The following is a 24,349-nucleotide window of genomic DNA, read 5'->3' on the forward strand; positions in this document are numbered from 1 at the left end:
AGGGAAGGTGTATCAGAACGAATAACGCCTTTCGGCTCTCTGGGGTCCCGGAGGGGGGGGAAAAATCGCTCCTGTTTGTTTTAAATTGAAATTGATTGTTTATCTGAAATCATCAAGCATGGGGATATTTGTGTGTGTGTGTATATATATATATATATATATATATATATATATATATATATATATATATATATATATATATATGTATATATGTGTGTGTGTGTGTGTGTGTGTGTGTGTGTGTGTGTGTGTGTGTGTGTGTGTGTGTGTGTGTGTGTGTGCGCGCGTGTGTGCGTGTGTGCGCATGTGTGCGCTTGACTGATGATTTCAATATTGATGCTTGTTTTTGCAGTGGAATAAAATAAATAAATAAAAAGAGTAACTGACTTTATCTAATCAATTGTAATTTCTTTTACTTTTAATTCCAAGTTTATTTCTATGAATCGTGACTTTTATTTTGTAAGATAAAAGTTTAGAACTGAGAGAGAAGAACTTGCAGTTGTAAGAAGAAAAGGTAGAATGGCATAAATGCATCACCACATGACCTTCACATGAAAACAATTGCAACTTTAATAAAATTGTGATTTTGTTTTTTTCTTTTCAGTGAAAATTTTTAAATATTTAAGTACTGAAGCACTGCCAAATAAGGTCATTTGTAAAATGCAAATAAAACAATTTCAGCATGGTAACTGCTCGCACCACTAGTAGGTTTTGGGGCCCCCTTGTGGCGGCGGGCCCTAAGCAGCCCCTTAGTTCGCTTATAGGGAGGGCTGGCTATGACCACCCTGTTAGACCAAACACTGCAGCGCTAACCATACTTTTCTGTCTTCAAATTAGCAAAAGTGAATTCGAACCCGCCGTTAATGCTTTTGGGTCATGTGCTTTACACCTTGGTCTAGATCATTAAAATAGAGCCCAAAATGTTTTAAATATGTTTTGCATAAAATGTATTGTTTTATTGTTAAAAGAAATTTTTTTTATTTAATTAAATTAAATTAAATTTATTGAAGCTTTATTTAAAGAGTTCATTTTAAATTTTATTGCAAGATTTAAAGTCTGTAAATTATGAATTTTAAATGAAAAGTCAAAATAGTGACGTGTAATCTCAGAATTCTGAAATAAATAAATAAATAAAAACCGAGAAACAATTAAGCAATTAAACATAAATAAATAAATAAATCCATAAATAAATATTTAAATAAAATTCAAAATGTATTTGACATGTTAGAGTTTTTTAAAGAAGACGATGCAAAATTGTAGAATAAAAGCTCAGTATTCTGAGGGAATAAAGGCAAAATCATGATGGAAATTTCAAAATAAAAGTACAGAATTTAAATATGTGAACTCCGAATTCTAAGAAAAAGGCAAAATCGCCAGACGCCAACTCAAAATCCTGAAGGAAAAAAAGAAAAAATTATGAGATGTAAAGTTGTGATTGTGTGAAAAGGCAGCAGCAGAAGTTCTCATAGTTGGTAAACTCAGAGCTCAGTGAATGTGAGAGTACAACAAATCAATTACAATCTGATTTGCTGAAACAATAAAAGAAAAAGTCCATGATGGTGTCGACAAGACTTTCAGAATAAGGAAAATATTGTGAGACTGATAACGACAGCTTGAGGAGAGAATAATGTCAGATTTACTGTCCGTCAAAATATTAAATACTTTTAAGCATTTAAGATATTGATGACACTTAAACGCGTCATGACAGTCTTGTGAAAAGGGTCCATTGTGAGATTAATGTATTTTAAATAAGCTTATCTCTGTGTTGTGTTTGTGTGTGTTTAGGATCACTCTGATAACCCTCTCGGCGCTGCGGTCACTTTAGCCCATGAGCTCGGACACAATTTCGGCATGAACCATGACACGCCAGAGCGCGGCTGCGGCTGCAGAGCCACTGTGGACCGCGGCGGCTGCATCATGACGCCCTCCACCGGGTGAGCACATCCACAATGGACTATATGCACACAGACTTTTAATTTTCAGCCAGGCAGCCCAAGGGCTTACGATGAACTGTCTTTCCATTACAAAATTGCCATGTTTAAGATTTGATTTCTTTAAAAGTCAGCGATCTTCACTGCCTGGCAGATATACGATATGAAGTGGGTCTCAGACAAGACAAGAAGCTCTGCATTAAATTACATTCCCCATCCCCGCCATGTCTTTAAAATATGACAGTTTATTTTACCCCAGTGTTTTCAATGGAATTTCTGTTGCTACTGACGACGACTGAACAACTAAATGAATTGTTAAGTCGATTTAACTGACTGTATTGTAATTACATTACAATATCGATGCTGTAAAAAACAACCTTGTAGAATTGAAAATAGTCACATTAAGCATTCACCGGAAGTTTATCATTGGCTATAAAACTCTAGCTGTGCATAGAGCCTAGTCACAAAACTAATAAACGAGATGCTCATATATGCGTTCAGCTATATATATATATATATATATATATATATATATATATATATATATATATATATATATATATATATATATATATATATATATATATATATATATATATATACAGTTATAGTCAGAATTATTAGCCCCCCTGTATATTTTTCTCCCCAATTTTGGTTTAACAGAGAGAAGATTTTTTTCAATACATTTCTAAACAATAGCTTTAATAATTCATGTCTAATAACTGATTTATTTTATATTTGTCATGATGACAGTAAATAAAAGTTCACTAGTTATTTCGCAAGAGACTGTTATTCAGCTTAAAGTGGCATTTAAAGGCTTAACTAGATTAATTAGACAAGTGATTGGACAACTATACATATATATGAATGTATATATATATATGTATATATATGTATATATATATATATGTATATATATATATATATATATATATATATATATATATATATATATATATGTATATATGTATATATATATATATATATATATATATATATATATATATATATATATATATATATATATATATATATGTATGTATATATAAGATATTTATATATGAGCAATATCACAAGAGTAGCAGTGCGATATGGCTGGATATCGGCACTGATGGAAGGCGTGCGTTGGCACGAGACTGTAGGCCGAGTCTGCTTTTTGCTGCCTGTATGTGGGAGGAGTAATGCACAAAGGGTAAAGAGGCTGTACGGGTGCTGATATTACTTAAATATATCACGACTATCAGCCAATCAGATTTGAGAACCAGACAGAACTGTTGTGTGTGTATATATATATATATATATATATATATATATATATATATATATATATATATATATATATATATATATATATATATATATATATATATATGTATATATATATATATATATATATATATATATATATATATATATATATAGATATATATATATATATATATATATATATATATATATATATGTATATATATATATATATATATATATATATATATATATATATATATATATATATATAGATATATATATATATATATATATATATATATATATATAATCAATATGCTTTTTAATCTACATTAAAATGGCTTATTTGAATTCTGCCGAAGGCATGCAGAATATGTGTGCTACCCAAATATGTCTTTGAGAACGGGTTTCTCAAGCCAGGTGGCGCATTAGACGGCTTAATTGTGTATATAAAAACTAAATCAAGCATGGAGAGTTTCAAAAACCTTTTTGTATGTGGAACTACTTTATTCCACATTGGATTCAAATCATAAGCTGACAGTTAAACATCTGAGCAAGCATCTTTAAAACTTTAAATCTGTAGTGACTGCTTGTTGCTAGCTGTATGTGGGTGGAGTAATACACAAAGGGTAAAGAGGATGTACGGGTGCTGATATTACTTAAATATATCACGGCTATCAGCCAATCAGATTTGAGAACCAGACAGAACTGTTGTGTGTGTGTGTGTATATATATATATATATATATATATATATATATATATATATATATATATATATATATATATATATATATATTCTGATTAATAAAGGGACTAAGCCGAAAAGAAAATGAATGAAAGAATAATGGCAGAATTTTTATTTTTAGGTGAACTATCCCCTTAAATCAGTTTATCAAACGCCAATGCATCTAGTGTTCTTCACAATAGATTTCTTTTCCTTCACTCAATAAATCTACTGACTTTCTCCCCACCATCATATTCATCTGTCCTCATCATATGATGTCTGTCTGTCAGTGTTTAGTTGTGTTTCTGCCCCATTTCTCCATAATTTGGTCATCAGCACAACAGCAGACATCCACACCCCTGCCAGCAGGACATCATTACCCTTTAGCCTTAAGCCACGCGCTCATTAGCCGCTGGTACATGACGTCAGTGTCATAAACAGGCCAGCCTGTGCGATTTACAGCTGATTTATGCTGTCATCTGCTGTGCTGTTACACGGTACGTCTGCTTTTATGGTCAGCTGTTCTGAGACCTGTGATAAATAAACTGGATCAAAACACATGAATTAAACACATCCGTACAAAACATGGAGGCTGTTTTAGTGAAAACTATGGAGGATGTGATTAACCTTGTTTTAGATGGTGTGCAGATCGGCATATGAATGTGCTTTTATAGGCTATCATGGTTGTTAGAGTTTATTTATTTCAGCCGGTTGCTGAGGCAACAGGTCTCATTTGCATTCAATTTAAAGGCACAGTTCACACGAAAATGAATGTTCTTTCATCATTTACTCTTGCTCCATGTTTTCCAATTCTGTTTGATTTTTAGTGCAGTTTTTTGGTGTTTTTCCTCCTAATATGGATATCAATGGCAACCAGTTTTCAACATTCTTCAAAGTATCTTATGTTATGTTCAACAGAAAAGAGAATCTTAGAAAGGTTTGGAAACACTCGTGATTGAGTAAATGGTGACAATTTTTGTTTTGGGGTGGATTTTGGGTCTCTTTAACTTCATTCAGTCATTTTTCTTCGGCTTAGTCCCTTTATTTATCAGGGGTCGCTACAGCGGATTGATATGCAAACTATTCCAGCATAAATTTTACACAGCACATGCCCTTCCAGCTGCAACCCAGTTCTGGGAAACACCCTATACTCTCGCATTCACACACATACTCATACATTTCGGCCAATTTAGCTTATGCAATAAGCTATATCGCATGTGTTTGGACTAATGGGGAAATCAGAGCACCTGGTGGAAACCCACACCAACACGGGGAGAACATGCAAACTCCACTCAGAAATTTTAACTGGCCCAGTTAACCTAGTTAAGCCTATAAATGTCACTTTAAGCTGTACAGAAGTGTCTTGAAAAATATTTAGTAAAAAATTATGTACTGTCATCATGACAAAGACAAAATAAATCAGTTATTAGAGATGAGTTATTAAAACTATTATGTTTAGAAACATGTTGAAAAACTCTTCTCTCCATCAAACAGAAATTGGGGGAAAATATAAACAGGGGGGCTAATAATTCAGGGGGGCTAGTAATTCTATAGGGGAACACACCAGCACAGATCTAGACGATCTGTCTAAATAGTAATGAACTCAGGCCCTGTTTACACCAGTGCTTTTTAGTTTTAAAACGGCGTTTTAGAATGAAAACGATTCGCGTCCACACTAGCATTTCACCCAGCGTTTCTGAACAGCTTTTCATCCACACCAAAACACTGAAAACGCACATCACGTGACACACACACACACACACACACACACACACACACACACACACACACACACACACACACTCTCGGGCCAGCGCTGCAGCCTATCTACCCAGATGAGAGCTGTGCTAGTCGGACTCCATCAAGCATCTCCCGCTGGATCTAATCTCACTACATTTATTAAACGTGATATTTCATTCATCTTGTTGTCTTTATCTAACGACATATTCCCTGACTTTGGTCATTGGAATCTATTACTTGTTCTCAGTTAACGTGTTTTGGCTGAGCGCAAAGATAAGTTAATGATTAATGTAGCCACGTAGCCTATTCTGTATATTGACTGATCGCTTGCCTTTATTTCCTATAATGTATAAACGTATTGTATGGTTTACTTTTATAATGGCCATTATCGATTATTAAAACTGATTTTCAGCAAAAAATAGGGTGTGTTTCGTATTTTCACTGAAATTGAAAGGAGGCAGTTGTTATCGGCTCCGTTTTGTTATAAATATCCACACAGTGAAGATGACGCTCATCTAATGCAGCACGACGCCTCAACATTTCTGCTGTCTGTTAAGTTGTTAATAGCAAAATGAAAATAGGCAAAATTAAATTTAAATTTAGAAATTAAATCATGTTTTCATTTTATTGTTGAGAAAGTGAAACAACGTAGCCAGGGTGATGTGAATGAGGTTATAAAGTACACTGGTCCCTTTGAAGATTTACCCGTGTCCTCGGTAAACTGTTTTCCATATCAAACTGAGCAGGGGGAGACTGCAGCCTTGATCAAACTTGCGAAGTCTGAACTGTGTGTGTTAGGCTACTTAATATTGAGGAAAAACCCCAATCAGAGAGGCGAATGTCGGCAGCCCCGCCTCTGTTTTCAAATGTCTCGGTTTTCCTCATCCACATTGAGACGGAGCAGCAGTGTTTTACAATGAAAATAGCCTCTTCCGTCTTTCCAAAACGCTCCGTTTTCGGCACTCGAAAACTCCGGCATAGTGTGGACGGGTGGCGTAACCGTAGCAAAACTTATGCGTTTTAAAACAAAAACACATTAGTGTAAACAGGGCCTCAACTGATAAACGACAGTCTGCTACAAATTAACAGCTTTGAGTCGGCGCAATAGCCTAGTGGTTAGCGCGCTGACATATGGTGCAATAGCACGTCAGGGCGTCGCGTGTTCGAATCCCGGCTCGACGACATTTCCCTACCCCATGTCTCTCTCTCCCACTTCGCTTCCTGTTTAAAATCTGTCCTATCTATTAATAAAGGTAAAAAGGCCAAAAATAATTCTTAAAAAAAAAAACTGCTTTGCTGTATCGACCCTGACAGCATTGCAGGGAAAACCATGCATCAAACTATGTGGATCATGGAAACAAACACATACCCCTTAAAGGGCCATGAAACCCCCTCGTTTCAGCAGGGTGTTTTCACACCTCTACTTTGGAAAAAGTCAGAAAAGTGGGCGTGTCCAGCTCTGTTTAGGGGGGAGTGTCGGAGGAACTAAAGTGGGATGGTGTGGAAGTGTCTATTTGGGCACGCGCGAGTTTCAGTCAAAATACACACACATGAGAAAGTGATGGTGTTTAACCTACATGGACATCTGTAGTCGAATTATTTGCCAAATTATTAAATGTTGGACTTTAACTGCAGTTTGGCTCTTTCATTCAGGGAATTCATTCGTGCCCCTCGCGACAAACAAGATATTTGATTCGAGGATCTGCTCTAAGCGTGTATTTTTCATGCAATGTTTGATACCGCACGGCGAATGAGAGAAAAAAAAACTCTGCATTTCCCGGAAACTTAGATGCACACAGCAGGTAGCGTCAGAAAGCCGCGTGTGTTATTCCGGTCACTAAATGCGGTGCTATGTTTGCACTCAGTGCAATAGTTAACTTAATTCGATACGAACAAACTGAATAAACAAAGAGCACTGGTCGCTCACTTACCAAATCTGTAGAGACAGGACAATCACCAGCAACAAGAGCCGCGTCTTTATGAAGAGGAGACTAACGTTACAAGCGAATCCGGATTTCAGCGTTTGCAGATGAGAACAGCTCTCAGGTAAACGATGTTCCTCCTTAGACACGTAAGTTATTGTTGTCGAGCGTCGCGTACACTGTTAATCCACACGTGATCCAGCTGAGCTCTCACAGAGAGAAAATGAAAACAAAACTTAATGGCAGCAAACTATAAAAGCAACACTTCACGCTTGTTTTGCCAACACAACGTGCATCTCTGTGGCGTAAACACGGTGACACTAATGAATATTAATGAAGTTGCACAATAGAGCGCGCTGATTGGTTTGAACCAAGCCTTACTCATGCATTAATGCAACACACTGTAAGACGTAATAAGACTCACTCTGGCACAGACGTCCAGTCTGCACGCTGAAATACAGGCTATTATGTCATGACCGTGACGCAGCTTCAAAAATTAGTTTCAAACCGGAAGTACGAATTTGCTTGAAATAACGCAAAAACAACCAATTTACACTTTTTAGTGAAATATAGGTGTCTTAATAGTGTTTTTAGCAGTGTGGGACACATATACGACTGTCAACAGCTCAAAAAATGTGTTTTGGTGTTTCGTGAAGTAGCAGGGTCTTCTCATTGGATAAGAAAACTCAGCTATGAATAATAATGAGAAACCGACGCATCATCACTTCACTAGCAGATTCGCGCTTCGTCACCGATTTTAAACAAACCCTAAAAATGATTTTAAACCTAGAAGATGAAATTAGCTGACTAAAGCTCAGAATTATCCTGTTTCCCCACAATTAAAGCTGACAAGTGCTAAAGTTGTCTTAACTAATGTTCAACACACACAAATCTGTTAAAATCTCAAGAAAAGCACTCCAGGATGTCTTGAACCTTTAAAAGTTTATTCTGACATGAATATAACGATGCCAATTATGGTGAGGGGAGAATGGGGCTTTCCTATTTATCTAGCTAATATTTCAGAATTATATATTAAGCTGTCACATCAGAGACTGGTTATAATGAAAATGTAGTCTCATAAATCCTTAGAGTCAGGATCTATTGAAATATCACTCCCATTAAGAAGAGCTTGTGATGCAAACAAACGTTTGTTTAATAAATTTAGTTTAATACTGTTGAACTTTTAGCTCTTTATTGAACATAAATGCAAAAAAATGACATGAAATTGAGCAAAAAATAATGAAAAAACGGGCTGAGGACTCAAAAAAATGACATGAAACTGAGCAGAAGAAGAGGAAAAACGGGGTCAAGACTCAACATGCAGAATGATTGACAGGCAGTGGGTGTTTCTGATTGGCTGAGAGTCAGCGTTTTCATGGAAACGGGTGTAATTTCTCCAGACACCAACATGATATCAGTGAGTCTGTAATAGCGGTTGTCTTGTTTAATTCCAGGGAAGTAAATCACACATTTGCAGGCCATGTAAAATCTGTCTCAGGAGGCAGATGGTCACGCTCCGGCCAAATCCATCCCAGCATCCTCTGGTGTGTATCAGTTCATCCGCATGAGTGTTTTAGCTGGACTTCATCAAATCTGTGACCTGGACTGAACCCATGAAAAACCTGTAACACAATGCTCTATTCTGTGCTTATACTAAAGTGTCATGAAGAAACAAGACCAAAGGAGAAAAACAGATTGCACATAGAAGCAGAAACATACAGATATAGCAGGTAAAATAAGTAATGAATATCTCATTTGTATATGAGCAATATCACATGAGTAGCAGTGTGATATGACTATATATCGGCACTGGTGGGAGACAGGCGTTGGTTTGTGGCCACAGTGCCTTATGGCTCAATTCCACTGAGTGGTACAGTAGGGTGCGGTTCGGGTCAGTACGGGTCCCCTTGATCAGGCTTGCGTTTCCACTACCAAGGGTACCCTTTTGGTGGGCGTGGTGTACGACAGAGTTTCAGTCGACGTCATGCTCGCTCGAGAAAATGTCTACAATAAAGCTGCACAGGTCGCTCACATATATGAAAAGCACTTCTCACAAAACAGACGCTTTATACACACAAATACTTGTGTATAAATGTTTATTACTAACTTTTCTATGAACATGATTTGATTATAACTGCAGATCAATGACGGTGCGAAATAGCCTACTGTAGCGTCTTTAATTATATAAAATAAATAAATGAACATATATGAACACATACAGACCCTTACAGTCTCCGATATGTTACCAACTACAGAGGAACTACACAAAGCAGACATTTCGTCCTTAATTAGGTTCAAAACAACAAAGTATAGCTACAATAGTATGTCTGCAATCTTCAGCAGCACATGAAGCCTCTGATAAAGAGTCATTCAATCATTCCCAGTTCATATTAGTCCAAAAGGTGATGATATTAATTAAAACAAGGCAGTTTGTTCACGTTTGCTCCTTGGCTTTGCCTTTTTTCCGCGCTCCACTCTCGCGTTTGTCCTTTTCTTTCTGAATGTGTCATTCTCACGTTTGTCAGCTTTGGGTTTCCAAAGCTTGTCAATAATCAAGCTCATGTTATTATTATCAGCTCAAGAAGTTTGTTATTTCAGATAGAAACGCGCGGCGAGCGCAAGCAAGAAAGCGAAACAGCTCGCGCTTTAGACTGGCTTGTAAAAAACTAGGCACAGAGTAAATCTGCTCTTCTCCATGACTTTATGGCTGTTTATTAAGACAACAGAGTTTGTTTGAGCCCGGATCGACCATGACTGCATATGTATATATAGTTCCACTCTCTGTAATCTCTCGCTGTGTATTTCAAACATGGCGGGTCCTTTGTTTACATTCTGGCTTGTTGCGTAGGCAAATTACGTATTTCTGTAAACCAATAGTGTTCAGCTGCGCGTCTAGCTCCGCCTTTTGGAACCCTATCTTGTGTTTGGGACCCTTTCGAAAGGGTGCGGTACGGTTTGATTCGGTACGCCTTTTGACAGTGGAAACGGCCATAAAAGCATACCAAACCGAACCGCACCGTACCGTACCACTCAGTGGAAACGGGCCATTAGTGACCCACAAGTGCTGATATACAGCCATATCTTACTGCTATTAGTGTGATATTGCATTTATACAACAGGTCGATAGCATAATCGTGTATATAAAAAATAAAATCAAACACGGAGAGTCTAAAAACCCTTTTGTACAAGGAACTACTTTCTTCCCAGGTTCATACACATTTGCAGCTGACATCAGAACTGCAGAAACTCTTGCTACTTCACCACATCACTTTAGAGCTAGCATTTGAATGATTCTCTAGCGTAATGTCTAAAGTGATCACAAAAGAGGTGATTTTGCTCACATTTTAAGATTATGAGACTGAACGGCATGAAATACCATCAGTCTACAGAGGTTTCCCTCTATTTCTCTGTTGCAATCAGGAGATCACAATAAATAAATCGCAAAAGCCAAAGCAAAACAAACATTAGCAGATTACTATGGTATAAATACAACATACAAAAGAAAGAGATTGACTTAAGCCCTGCTCACACTGTGATATTTCAGCCACGGTTTTGCCATTTGAGAAAAAAAATTGGGAAACCCTAAAAGATTTCTGAAATCCTAGGCTAAAGTCTGTGATTTTTGATCGTTGGTCTGACATGTTCACAGACAGCCGCTTAGTGCCCGTCGGGATCAGATTTTTCCTCTGATAAAGTTCTGGCAGTGTCAGAAGATTTCAGACCCGATTCATGCGACAATTCAAGTGACCGCAGGGTAACGTCAAAACAGATTTTTCTATCTGGTTTTATAACTGAGACACGCGGTGTGCAAAATTTTGCACACAAAAATTACAGATTGTTTACGTTTGCTGTGAGAAATCATTTCAGAGCGCAGGACAGTGAAAGTGTCACGGGTGGTTGACAGCAAACTGTGGGGGCGTATTCTTTCATGTTTGGCACATCTTCATTGTCGTTCAGTCTGACTTGGACAGCTGAAATCTTAGAGTGTGACATCAGAGCTATGTTCATGCAGTCTGACATGCTACAATCGTTCAGGATTATAAAAAATCACACAGTGTGAACCGGCCTTTAGAATATCACTTGCCTGCTTTATAATGATTTGATCAGCTGCAGTTCGAAACTTACGTTGAGAAAATGCACTCTGCTGCCATCTAGTGAAGAAACGTCAATCGTCACTTTCTTTGGTCAGGTCAGACAGGCTGATGGCTTCCATTGTCAGAGGATGAAAGCCCCGCCCACTAGCAACTCTCTCTCCCTCATTAGCATAGAACATTAGTCTTGTCTTTGAATCTGCCACTATGCTGACACATAGGCACTTGTAGCTCCGCCTTCTTCTGAAAAGAGCACAATCTTATTTTAATTTAAAGCGACAGCCACCAAAACAGCACAAAAAGGATCAAATCCTAAAAGGGTCAGTTTCAAAGAGTTCATTCTTTCATTTTCTTGTCTGCTTAGTCCCTTTATTAATCCGGGGTCACCACAGCGAAATGAACCGCTAACTTATCCAGCAAGTTTTTACGCAGCGGATGCCCTTCCAGCCGCAACCCATCTCTGGGAATGTTTCAAAGAGTTATACAACATTATTTGTTTGGTATTTTGAGCAAACACTCTAGGGACATCAGAGACTTATTTTACATCTAGTAAAAAGGAGCATAATAGGTCCCCCTTTAAGTTATGTTTTTATTTCAATAGCATTTCTAAATTTGCTGTACATTTTAGTTTTTGTTCGTTTTATTAAGGGATTTAGTTTAGCTTTTTTTATTTTGTAAACACATTTCTATTTAGTTTAGAGATATATTTAGTTTCAGATTTAGTTTTAGAAATTGTATTTTATTAACACATCCAGTGTCAACAAGAGACAATTTTAGCAATTAAATTTAAATAAAAAAAAATTTTATTCATAAAAAAATTTAATAATAATTTGTGCAAAAACTCAATCCAAAACCACATAAATACAATTTAAGCAAAAAAATAAGTAAACGTTAAAGAATTAAGGCTAAATACTTTATATTAAAGATCATGTAGTTAAACACACCTTGTTTTCATTATTTGGCAAAGAAAAAAAGTTTCTCTAAACAGCCTCAGTTCAGATTTTCCACTACAGAATGAGTGCTTATTAATTCTGAAAACAATTATTATTTTTGCTAATTATAATTTAATATCAGTTAGTTTTTCAGTGACGGTTTAGTTTTTAATTTCATTCATTCATTTTTCTTCGGCTTCGTCTCTGATTTGTTAGAGGTCGCCAAAGCAGAATGAACCACCAACTATTCCAGCATATGTTTTACTCTTCAGATGCCCTTCTAGCCACAACCCAGTACTGGGAAACATCCATATACACTCATTCACACTCATACTCAATGGCCAATTTAGTTTCTTCAATGTAGCTTATTCAGTTCACCTATAGCACATGTGTTTGGTCTAGGGATGGAACGATTATAAATTTTGATTGTACAATTATAGTCTCTGAAATAATCTTGGTATCATGGTTATCGTGATTATTAGCATTCATTGATTTCAAACCCCACTAGTTTAAAACTAAAATTATGTTACATTTGGATTTGCAGTTCAGGCCTAAATACATATTTGTTACCGTTTTAAAAGTTAATTTGATTGACTACATAAAAATCAGTGGATATTATTGATGCATTCCGTGGGTTAAATTGCTACTTTTTACTGTCATTCAATGTGTTTTGGTCCTTATCAATGCTTTGTCACCTTAATTGAGCATGTGCAGCGCTGTAAAAATAGACCCAGTGCCAAAACTGTCACAGCACTGCTGCTTCAGCGACGCTCACGCCTCGCGCTGACACGCTGTTACTGCGTGCAATATGAAAGCTCTAATCTGTTAACATAGACAAGTCATGCTCACGCTTGCAGTGTGAAACAGGCTTGAGTCTTTCAGCACTCTCTCCAAAAACACTTGGTGCCATTATTTGTAAGTGGGTTTACGTAAGTTTGCAAACCTGTGTACTTTCCATTGCTTCTTCCTCAAACTTCAGCCGTATGCCGTTCCCGCGGTCACAAAAGCCCCCTGTCATCTCAACTAGGTGTGCCTGAAAAGCGTGAATGCGTTGCATTGCGTGCGCGTCCCTCCATTGGAAATAATGAGCTTGAACGAGCTTGCCTTAATTAAAAGCCTCAGTCATAGTCAGTCCAGTGTGCATGGTTATTAGTCTCGGTGTACAAACTAGCTCACAGTTGGCATAACTTTGTTTAGTTGCTGCAGTTTTGTTCCGTGCAAAAACACGGTGTTAAGAAGCCTTTACGATTAATTAAATATTAATCGCCGTTAATAGTGAAATAGTAAAAAATTTTGACTATGGGGGAAACCGGAGCACCCGAAGGAAACCCACGCCAACATGGGGAGAACATTCGAACTCCACACAGAAACGCCAACTGGCCTAGCCGGAACTTGAACCAACGACCTTCTTGTTGTGAGGCGACAGTCCTAACCACTGAGCCAAAGTGCGCCTAGTTTTTAATGACATAAACACATACAAACACAAATATAGACAGGCATGCACACATACACACACACACACACACACACACACACATATATATATATATATATATATATATATATATATATATATATATATATATATATATATATATATATATATATATATATATATATATATTATTATTATATGTCTTGTTTAGAGTTCTGGTTTTCTAAAATAACCTTGCTCTGCACTGTGTGTAAACGAACGTCTGAAATCAAACATTTAGGCCTCGTGTTTCTTCTATTACAGCGCATTAGTGTGTGTCGTCTCTCAGAGAGCTTTCATAGATCAAAGCGTAAATGAATTTCACATCACAGCAGGTGCTCGTTTAGAAGCTTCACATCGATGTAATTGCATTAATTAAGACATTAGCGGTGAACAGTCCCTCTGGAGAAACTCCTTCAATTCTGCTGGTTTGATGCGTGACGGGTGTCCAATGACTTATTCTGAACAAGCTTGGATTGGAGGAGATCATTTGATTGACAGCTCATGAGTAAACACGCCTATTTGCACAACCACCTTGTTTAACCCTTATGGCACATAAAACCTGAGGATGGTTAGTATAGAATCTAGTTTAGTTATGTAACTATTTATAGTATAGTAAATATTTATATCTGATTTTTTTACTGAGGATTTGCACGATGTTTATTTGGACTTTGACGCATTATTACTTATTTTCTTATTTTTTTATTTGTTTATTGTAAGGGGTGTTGTTTATGGTAACTGAACATATATTATTTGGGAAAAAGTCAAACTTGCTTCAGTGTTCTGTTATTTTGTAACAATCTTTCTGTTTAGTTTATTCCCAGAACTTTTGGGCAAACACATTGTCAGTAAATAAATGCACTATTTTTTCCCTCTGAAAAACGCCTTAGAATAACATTGAAATAAATTGCTTTAACTTGCTTAGGGAATGGTGGATGTAGACAAAATACATGCTGGATGTATAAAACATCCTTGCTTAACTTTCTAAAGAAACAAAAGCAAACTTAAAGAGATTTTATTTGCATTAGCTGTGGAAAACGCTTCATATTTTCTTTATTTTTTCGTAAAATCCTGTAAAATGTATCTTTTTTTTGTCATAAAAATGTAAAATTGGATTTTTTAAGGATAAAGATTGAAACTTTAGCTTCTCCTGTTTAAAATGATATATGACTCTTGATGCTGACTGCTAAAAAAAGTTAGAGAAAACCAAAAACGCAAACATCTTGGACATTCATTTTCACTGAAAAATGCCTGGAATAACATTGGAATAAAATACTATAATTTGCTCAGGAAATGGTGGATGTAGACAAAATTTATTTTGGAAGTATAAAACATTAGCATGCATTTCTAAAAAAAAAAAAAAAATGTTTGTAATAACTAGAAAATCCCACTTTTTTTAAAAACAGTTTTACTTAAAATTCTGGAATATTTTCTGTCTGTTCATATGTTTTTGGACCAAAAATATTTTAGACTGGACCTTTAAATGATACAGATTGAAGCTTCAGGTTCTCCTGTTTAAAATAATATATGACACTTGAGGCTGACGGCTGAAATAAAAATATTCGTTCATTCATTCATTCGTTCATTCATTCATTTTCCTGTCGGCTTAGTCCCTTTATTAATCCGGGGTCGCCACAGAGGAATGAACCGCCAACTTATCCAGCAAGTTTTTACGCAGCGGATGCCCTTCCAGCTGCAACCCATCTCTGGGAAACATCCACACACACACTCATAAACTACGGACAATTTAGCCTACCCAGTTCACCTGTACCGCATGTCTTTGGACTGTGGGGGAAACCGGAGCACCCGGAGGAAACCCACAAGAAGGCAGGGAGAACATGCAAACTCCACACAGAAATGCCGAGGTTCGAACCAGCGACCTTCTTGCTGTGAGGCGACAGCACTACCTACTGCACCACTGCCTCGCCCAAAATAAAAATAAAACTGCTATAAAAAATAATAATCATATAGGCCCATTATGTGCCCACAAAATACCTCTAGGTCTTTAAAGTTAAAAGTCATGCCCATTCAGAAAGCCGTGAGACAAAGTATATCAGCAGTACTTCAGTTTTTGGCTTCCTCTATCCCTTTAAACACTGACACCGCACCACGAAAGGCCTCTGATGAGTGGCGTCCTCTTCCTCTCCATTCACACACAATATCTGCATTTCTTCCTGTGTTTCAGTGGAGTCTCTGAAAGCTCCTCATGCCCTCATAAAGAACAAATGGTACTGACTGCGATGCTCTTTCTGCATTGAGTGTGTTTAGAGGGCTCTCACACACATACACACACATACACACACTGGTCTGGCTGTGTGTTATCGTTGAGCGCTGATCTCTGCTCTGGCATCGGGAGGTAGAGGAAGCATCTGCTTATCTCTCACCCACCCGCAGGCTCATGCCACCCTTCTGCAGGACAGCCAGATACACACACGCTTGCGTTTCTCTTGTGCTTTCAGTGTGTGTGTGTTTGTGTGTGCCAGGATTGAAGCAAACATCACAGTTTTCATTGGCTCCGCAGGAAAGCCAACTGGAGTGTGAAGCGAAGGCTGCTGGTTGCTGAAGAGATAAGCCGTAGATCTAAGAAATTTGAGTTTCGAAATCGAATTTATTAAGTGTTCAGGCAATTAAATTTTGTTTAAATTAGTTTCAAGAGTTCACACTTAGCTGATGATTAATTATAAAAGCTTGTTTGGCATGCTGTCCCGGGAGAGAGCCCTGAACTCATGAGATCCTCGAGCCCAGGGCTCCCTCCCGTTGCAAGGCGGGAGGGGAGTTTGAGCTCAGGTAGATCTCGAGAACTCCCCTGCTGTAGCAAGTGAATGCTCTTGAAATTAACTACGAACTAGAAGCGTGTCTATGTTGCCAATTTGGATTGACCTAATTGCAAGTTTTTAGGCGGTGGGAGGAAACCGGGGAACCCAGGGGAAACCCACGTGTGCACGGGGAGAAGTGCAAACTCCACACAGAAATGTCTGCTAGTTTTGGTAAAGCCAGGAACCAGAGACATTCTTGCTGTGAGGCGACAGTGCTAGGCACTGGGCCACCGTGTCACCCGTCTAAGAAGGAGGAGTAGGGGAGGAAGGGGGGACTCTTCAAAACGAAGATAGCAGTGGAATGAACCCCAGGGTATTTATAGTAGTTTAGGAGTCATCTGATTGGATCGTAGTGAATTAGATAATGCGGGTCAGCTGCTAGCACGTGATCCTCTCGAAATTTGTTTATACATAAACTTCACTTAATTTCAAGATTTGTTTAATTATTAAGAAGTGATTAATTATTATTATTATTATTATTATGATTATAATTATTATTGAAATCAATCACGTGACTCCGTAATCTAACCAAAATAGAGAAATGATGACAACCATCTGAGGAATTCAAGCCCAACACATACACCTAATACACAAGTACAATTCATTGAACATCTACACATAGAACATCTACACATCTGAACTTCAGCTGTATCAGTTAAAGTTTTTGGTAATTAATTATCAATTAATTAAAATTATTAGTAACTAATAAAGTTATGCTAACTAGTCATCTTAACTTTTTCAGATTTTTATTGTAATATAATAATATGCAACTTTTGAAACTATTGTGAAAACCTCTATACGCTCCACCTCCTTCCATCATTTTCTCTTCTCTGATTGGTGTTTACTGAAATGAGGGCAGGAGCTGTTGGTCAGTAACATGAAATTAACTAATAGGCTTTCATTCAATTCCGCACAGTGAAAAGCAAAGACAGGCCCTACATTATCCTGCATTTAAAAGCTTTTTCCATTCATGTGTTTGTGCGTGCGTTCATCCATCCGTTCTTTCATATGTTCATTCGTTTGTGCAGTCATGCGTTCGTGCATGGGTCCATTCATGCATTCGTTCGTTCGCGTGTTCATATGTTCATTCGTTTGTGGATTCATGCGTTCGAGCGTTCATGCATTCGTTCGTTTGTGTTTTCATACATTCATTCGTTCGTGCATGCGTCTATTCATGCATTCGTTTGTTTGTGTGTGTTTATTCATTCGTTCGTTCTAGTGGAATACGATCGCTGGTAATCTTGACAGAAATACTTAGTAATCATAGATTCAGTGGCGTAGCGGATGGGCCCGCAGGGCACGCGCCGCGGGGGAGGGCCCGCGTGATTAGGGGGCCCCGCGTCGTCGCGATTTTCAATAATTGAAAATCCAGCAACCGCAATAATCAAACTCTTGGGAACAACTGTGGTCGGAACCAAAGTTCACAGGTCTGTGTTCTCTGAACACCTCTCAAGCGGTGGACTACTTCATTCTGATTGCTTGCCGCCAATGTTGCCAACTTAGCGACTTTTGGCCACTTTTCAGAGCCCCCTAGCGACAAATCTAGCGACTATTTTGTGTGTTATTGGAGATTTTTTTAGACTGTCATTTGTCCATACTGTACCGTCCCTACTCTTCTCAACGAGCTGCGTGTGATACCGCCGGCCCCTCCCCCGCCTCACAACACTGACAGGCGGCCCAGTCAGTCCTCTACAGCAGCCTCTCCCACCTGCAGCCTGAGAGCAGATCACCCCTCTGCGTACCGGTGACAAATGATTTAGCACAGGCAGTGTGAAGGTATTTCCCTTGTACAGTCAAACCGATCTACTTCTCCTTTATTTTAACAATTTATTTGGACCGTTTATTCTTTTTTTGTTCACAATCACAGATAGGCTATTTTAGTGACAGTTTCTGAACTTGTCTAAGTTTATTACACATGAGAGATTACTGCACATTCACTAACGTTACACATCTATAATTATATACTGTATTCAAACAGCAATAAAATTTAGTTAAATAAACATGCTTATATAAAGTGTAGTGCAATTATAAATACCCCTTTATTAACCATAGGCTGTTAAACAAACAAATGGTAGAACGTGATGATGTCAGTGATATGCAAATTGACGTATGACGTATCCCCCCCGCCGACTTCATCAGGGGGCCCTGTCAGCGATCCCTGCAGGGGGGCCTCCGCATTTTGCGCTACGCCACTGCATAGATTGACTACGAATTTTCTACCCTTTCATTATGTTCGTGGCTGTTTTTGCTGTCATGGCTTTGCAATCAGTAAATGTCTTTTTAATCAAAAGTCAATGGGGCAAAAACAGCCCCTAACATAATGAAAGAGTGTTAATTTCCCTGAGTGCGTTGATGAATTCTAGAGAAAATTTGATTTAATTTTTGTCACCAAAAGTCATTCTATTTACTAAAAAGAGAAAGCTGGATGGAAACATCCCCAACAGCATACAATGGCTAATATTATTTAGCATCAGATCAATTATAACAGTTACTGATGTCAACCACTCCTAATAATTAGCTTGTACTGTAAATGTTGAGCAGACTATTTACACAGTGCTGACAAATCAAGCTGTATTAGTTAGGCTAATTGACAAACCTGTATCCAGTACACAACATGTGCTGAAAAACATGGACAGATTGGCTCTATATGAGTCATTTCATGCAGTCATATGTTGTGTTGGTCTCTGTTCCAGACTGATGTTTGAAATTCAGAGCAGATCCGGGCGACCTGTTCGGATGACAGCAGTTTCTGTGTTTGACAGCATGGACAGATGTTTCTTTGCGTGTGACATCTCGCATACAAACACTTCACAATCACATCAGAGCCAATCAAACCTGCCTGTGCCAAACAATTTCAATAATTCAAGAGCTATTACTCGATCACAATCTCATCACAATCACATGGCAATCTTCAGCCCTGCGGAGGAAAACAAGCAACAACAGGCGTGTTATTAGTTTTACATCGGAGAAACACACACATTAGAGTTCACACTTCAGCATACTGATGTGTGTGTGTTTACTGGTTTTAGTGGTTGACAAAGGCAATAATTTGTATAATAACATGGGCATGACCTAGTTGTACTCATTATTAAAAATCATACTTAATGTGGGCAAAGTTTTCCTCAGCCAGCATCATGTAATGACTTGGCCACTATTCTGCAAGAAGAATGACTCAAAATCCTTCCGGCAACTGTGAAGGAATTGTATCTGTCATTCCCAAGACCAGTTGATGCTGTGTTGACCCCAAAAGGAGCTGCCCTACATTATACTAACGAGTTATTGTGGTCTAAAACCAGGCGTTTCGGGTTTTTTTGTCTAGCCCCAGGGTGTATACTGGCCACTTTATTAGGTACACCTGTCCAACTGCTCGTTAATGCAAATTTATACTCAGCCAATCACATGGCAGCATCTCAATGCATTTAGAGATGATCTGCTGCAGTTCAAACCGAGCATCATAATGTGGAAGAAAGGTGATTTAAGTGACTTTGAACATGGCACGGTTGTTGGTCCCAGACGGGCTGCTCTGAGTATTTCAGAAACTGCTGATCTACTGGGATTTTGCCATAAAGGTGTCAGATAGTTTAATCTGGTGCTATAAAATCAATCTGCTACATCTGACACTATTGCTGTAATTTTAATCTAGTGTAAGGCTGACGCCCCCGTCAACGCTTCCAATTCACTTTGAATTTGTGACATGAGGCGTTGCCAAGCTGTGTTGTGGATCCGTCGGCGCCGCTGCTCACTGCAGAAGTTGGGACTTTCTCAACTTTTCAAGCACCAACGGAAGCGTCAGCCAATCAGATCGCTTTATGCAAATACACCAGCTCAGACTTTAGCCAATTGCAGACTAATTTCATTGGCTGACGCTGCTATGATGATTGCGTCAGCCCCACCTTCAGACACGGCCTCTGTCAAGCGTTAATGCTGAAGCCCGGTTCTTTACATTTGCATGTTGTTTTTTATGTAACTATTAACTACTATCTCTATCTTGTGTGGGTTATGGATAAAATATGGTAATTCTAATAGCTTCATAAAATTTTATTTGACTTTTAGAAATCACCAAGCGACCCTCTGGCTCTGTCATTGTCCTGTGTTTGTCCTCCAGTTTGGGAATCACTGATTTGGATTGCACTTTTCTAGAGAGGGTGCTCGCTGCAGAGCCATTTGAGCAGAGCTGAGCTCCTGCAAGGGGGAGCATGAGCTCTCGTTCTGCCTCCTGTAAGCTGTTTTAATGCGTACACCAACCCCACCCCTAACCCTACCCCCAGTGACATCACACTTAGAAGAAGTGCAAAAAAGGTGGAGCTCAAGCTCAAGCTTCCCCTCGCTGGAGCTCAGCTCGCCCAAATGGCTCTGCAGCGAGCACCACTTGCTTTTCTAAGGGTCGTGTAGTAAACTCAAACTCAAATGTAGAATCTACTCAAGTAGTAGGCAGTTTCAGACACAGCCATATGTGTTTCGTTTATTTACAATATCATTGCTAAGGAGTAGCTAAGGTGTTTGCTAATATGGCAGCTAGGTTGCAATAATGATAACTGTGAATAAAATGAACAAACACCAGGTCTGCTTGAATCTTGATTTGCCGGATAATTCAGTCCAAATGCAGCTGAACTGAGCCATGTGTGTTTTGAAGAGTTGGCACACGCTCACACAAACACTTCCCGCTTCTCCAGTTCACAGCTCAGGGGATCTGCTGAATGCAGTCAGTGGGGTTTCTTACAGGTCCAGCACTCATAAATATCTCTTATCGCTCGCTGTTCTACCCTCTGGAAACAGTTTCAGTCCTGGTGCCAATCAGCACTTACAGGATAACGTCAATCTCTTGGCAGGAGTTCCATCATCTGATTGGTCCATTCATGTGTGCATACGATTGAATTCAGAATTATTAGCTTATTATTATTACTCCCTTCGATTTGTTTTCTTTTTTAAATATTTCCAAAATGATGTTTAACAGAGCAATGAAATGTTCACAGTATGTCTGATAATATTTTTTCTTCTGGAGAAACTCTTATTTGTTTTATTTCGGCTAGAATAAAAGCAGTTTTTAATTTTTTTTTTTCCATTTTAAGGTCAAAATTATTAGCCCCTTTTAGCTATTGTATTTCAATAGTGTACAGAACAAACCAACATTATACAATAACTTGCCTAATTACTCTAACCTGCCTAGTTAACCTAATTAACCTAGTTAAGCCTTTTAATGTCTCTTTAGGCTGTATAGAAGTGTCTTGAATAATATCTAGTCAAATATTTTCCTGCCATCATGGCAAAGATAAAACAAATCAGTTATTAGAAATGAGTTATTAAAACAATTATATTTAGTGTTGAAGAAATCAGGGGATAAAACAGGGGAGCTAATAATTCAAGCGGGCTAATAATTCAACTGTATGTTGACAAAAGTTAATATTCAGTTTTCTTTGCAGAGATCGTATAATTTTTTTTTTTAACAAAATTTGTCATGAATGAACACTATTCAATTAAGCTACTATCAACATATGCACAGGTTGTAAAGGCTCCACCTTCTTCAGGAAAAGGGGCGACGATCAGCAACTCATTTTGCATTATTTTCTGCTGTAAATTCACCTTCTGGTACGGAATCAAACATGTCGAATTTTCATTTTCCAGAAGGGGGTGGAGCCTTTTCATCCTGTGCATATGTTAAAAGTAACAAAATTGAATAGTAATTTCTGTAAATGCAACTTCTGGGGTTGTACTTCTTCAAACGTAGTGTGACGCCTGCTGCGCTGTCATTTGTCTTCCGTGTCTGTCTGTGTGTCTGTTTTGCTCCCTCTACAGATGCGCTGTAACATTGCGGGGCATAATCAGGTGGATGGGGAACACCTGAGTCTAAGTGAGCGCTCCTTTATCAGCGTCCTGCCACTGTTTGGGAGTCTGATTCTTCCGGCTAAGGGTTGGGACGGAGACCAGCGGCGTGCGAGTTGGCGGGGCGTTCTTGCCTAATGTTTGATCACAGTGGGCTTAAATAAAACTTTTGTAACGTGATTTTTGGCTTCCCCCTCTTATTTTTTACTTGTTTCGCCCCGAGGGATAATCATCGGATATTCGGATATTCATCTTTTTGTGTGCTTTGCTTCTTTAAATGCAAATAAGCTTCTGTGCTCCATCCCTTTTCCAAAAGAGGGCGGAGCCTTTACAGCCTGTGCAAATGTTGATAGTAACTAAAGTTGAAAGTACAGCCTGTGCATATGTTGAAAGTAATTAAAATATTGAATGGTCTTCTTTGTGGAGATCGCATTACTTACAAAGTATAATAAAAGTGACTGTTTAGCTCCAAAAAAGGGTCTTCACAACATTTATTATCTGCTGTGAATGCACCTTCTAGAGTGGAATCAAAACTAGATTTTTTTGTGTGCGCTTCTTTAAATGCAAATGAGATACTGCGGTCCGCCCTCTTTCCAGAAGAGGGTGGAGCCTTTACATTTAACAAAAATGCAGATTTGTGTTGTGTGTCGTTAAATGCAAATGAGCTGCTCTGCTCTGCCCCTTTTCTAGAAGAGGACGGGGCCTTTACAGCCTGTGCATAGGTTGATAGTAACAAAAGTTGATACTACAACTTGTGTGTATGTTGATAGTAAAAAAAATAAAAATTAGTCTTCTTGTGGAGATTGTTGGGTTTTTTGTTTTTGTTTTTTTGTTTACAGGTTTGCTCTAAAACAAAGTCGCAGGTTTGAAATCACCACTGATGTGCTGTTTTTCGGGTTTCGTCTTTCTTAGGTACCCTTTCCCGACGGTCTTCAGCACGTGCAGTAAGAAGGATCTGGCGGCAAGTTTGGAGAAAGGTGTGGGCATGTGTTTGTTCAACATGCCGGAAGTAAAGGTGCTTTATGGAGGACAGAAGTGTGGAAACGGATATGTGGAGGAGGGAGAGCAATGTGACTGTGGAGATCTGGAGGTACACGTGTGTGTGTGTGTGTGTGTGTGTGTGTGTGTGTGTGTGTGTGTGTGTATGTGTGTGTGTGTGTATGTGTATGTGTATGTGTGTGTGTGTGTGTGTGTGTGTGTGTGTGTGTGTGTGTGTGTGTGTGTGTGTGCGTGTGTGTGTGTGTGTGTGTGTCTGAGAGAGTGTGTGTTGCGTAGAAGCGTTCATTCATTCATTCATTCATTTTCTTCTTGGCTTAGTCCCTTTATTAATCCGGGGTCACCACAGCGAAATGAACCGCCAACTTATCCAGCAAGTTTTTACACAGCGGATGCCCTTCCAGCCACAACCCATCTCTGGAAAATATCCACACACACACTCATACACTACGGACAATTTAGCCTACCCAATTCACCTGTACCGCATGTCTTTGGACTGTGGGGGAAACCGGAGCACCCGGAGGAAACCCACGCGAACGCAGGCAGAACATGCAAACTCCACACAGAAACGCCAACTGAGCCGAGGATCGAACCAGCGACCTTCTTGCTGTGAGGCAAACATGCTACCCACTGTGTGATGAAGCACAAAAACAT

At 38.5% G+C, this 24,349-nt stretch overlaps 1 protein-coding gene across 2 annotated transcripts in view; it reads left to right on the top strand.

Moving 5' to 3' along the window:
* adam12a (ADAM metallopeptidase domain 12a) overlaps nucleotides 1–24,349 on the top strand; it is a 245,472-nt gene that overhangs the window by 164,929 nt on the left and 56,194 nt on the right. For both annotated transcript variants that reach the window (XR_015504576.1, XM_087276907.1), the window contains exons 11-12: nucleotides 1,786–1,934; nucleotides 23,612–23,789. Coding sequence is in view for 1 of the 2 variants with exons in the window: in XM_087276907.1 (XP_087133033.1) it covers nucleotides 1,786–1,934; nucleotides 23,612–23,789 (327 nt within the window). In the remaining variant the exon portion in view is untranslated. The remainder of the gene's footprint in view (nucleotides 1–1,785; nucleotides 1,935–23,611; nucleotides 23,790–24,349) is intronic.

Source organism: Danio rerio, chromosome 12 (assembly GCF_052040795.2).
Source record: "Danio rerio strain M-AB ecotype USA chromosome 12, GRCz13ab, whole genome shotgun sequence".
NCBI lineage: Eukaryota > Metazoa > Chordata > Actinopteri > Cypriniformes > Danionidae > Danio > Danio rerio.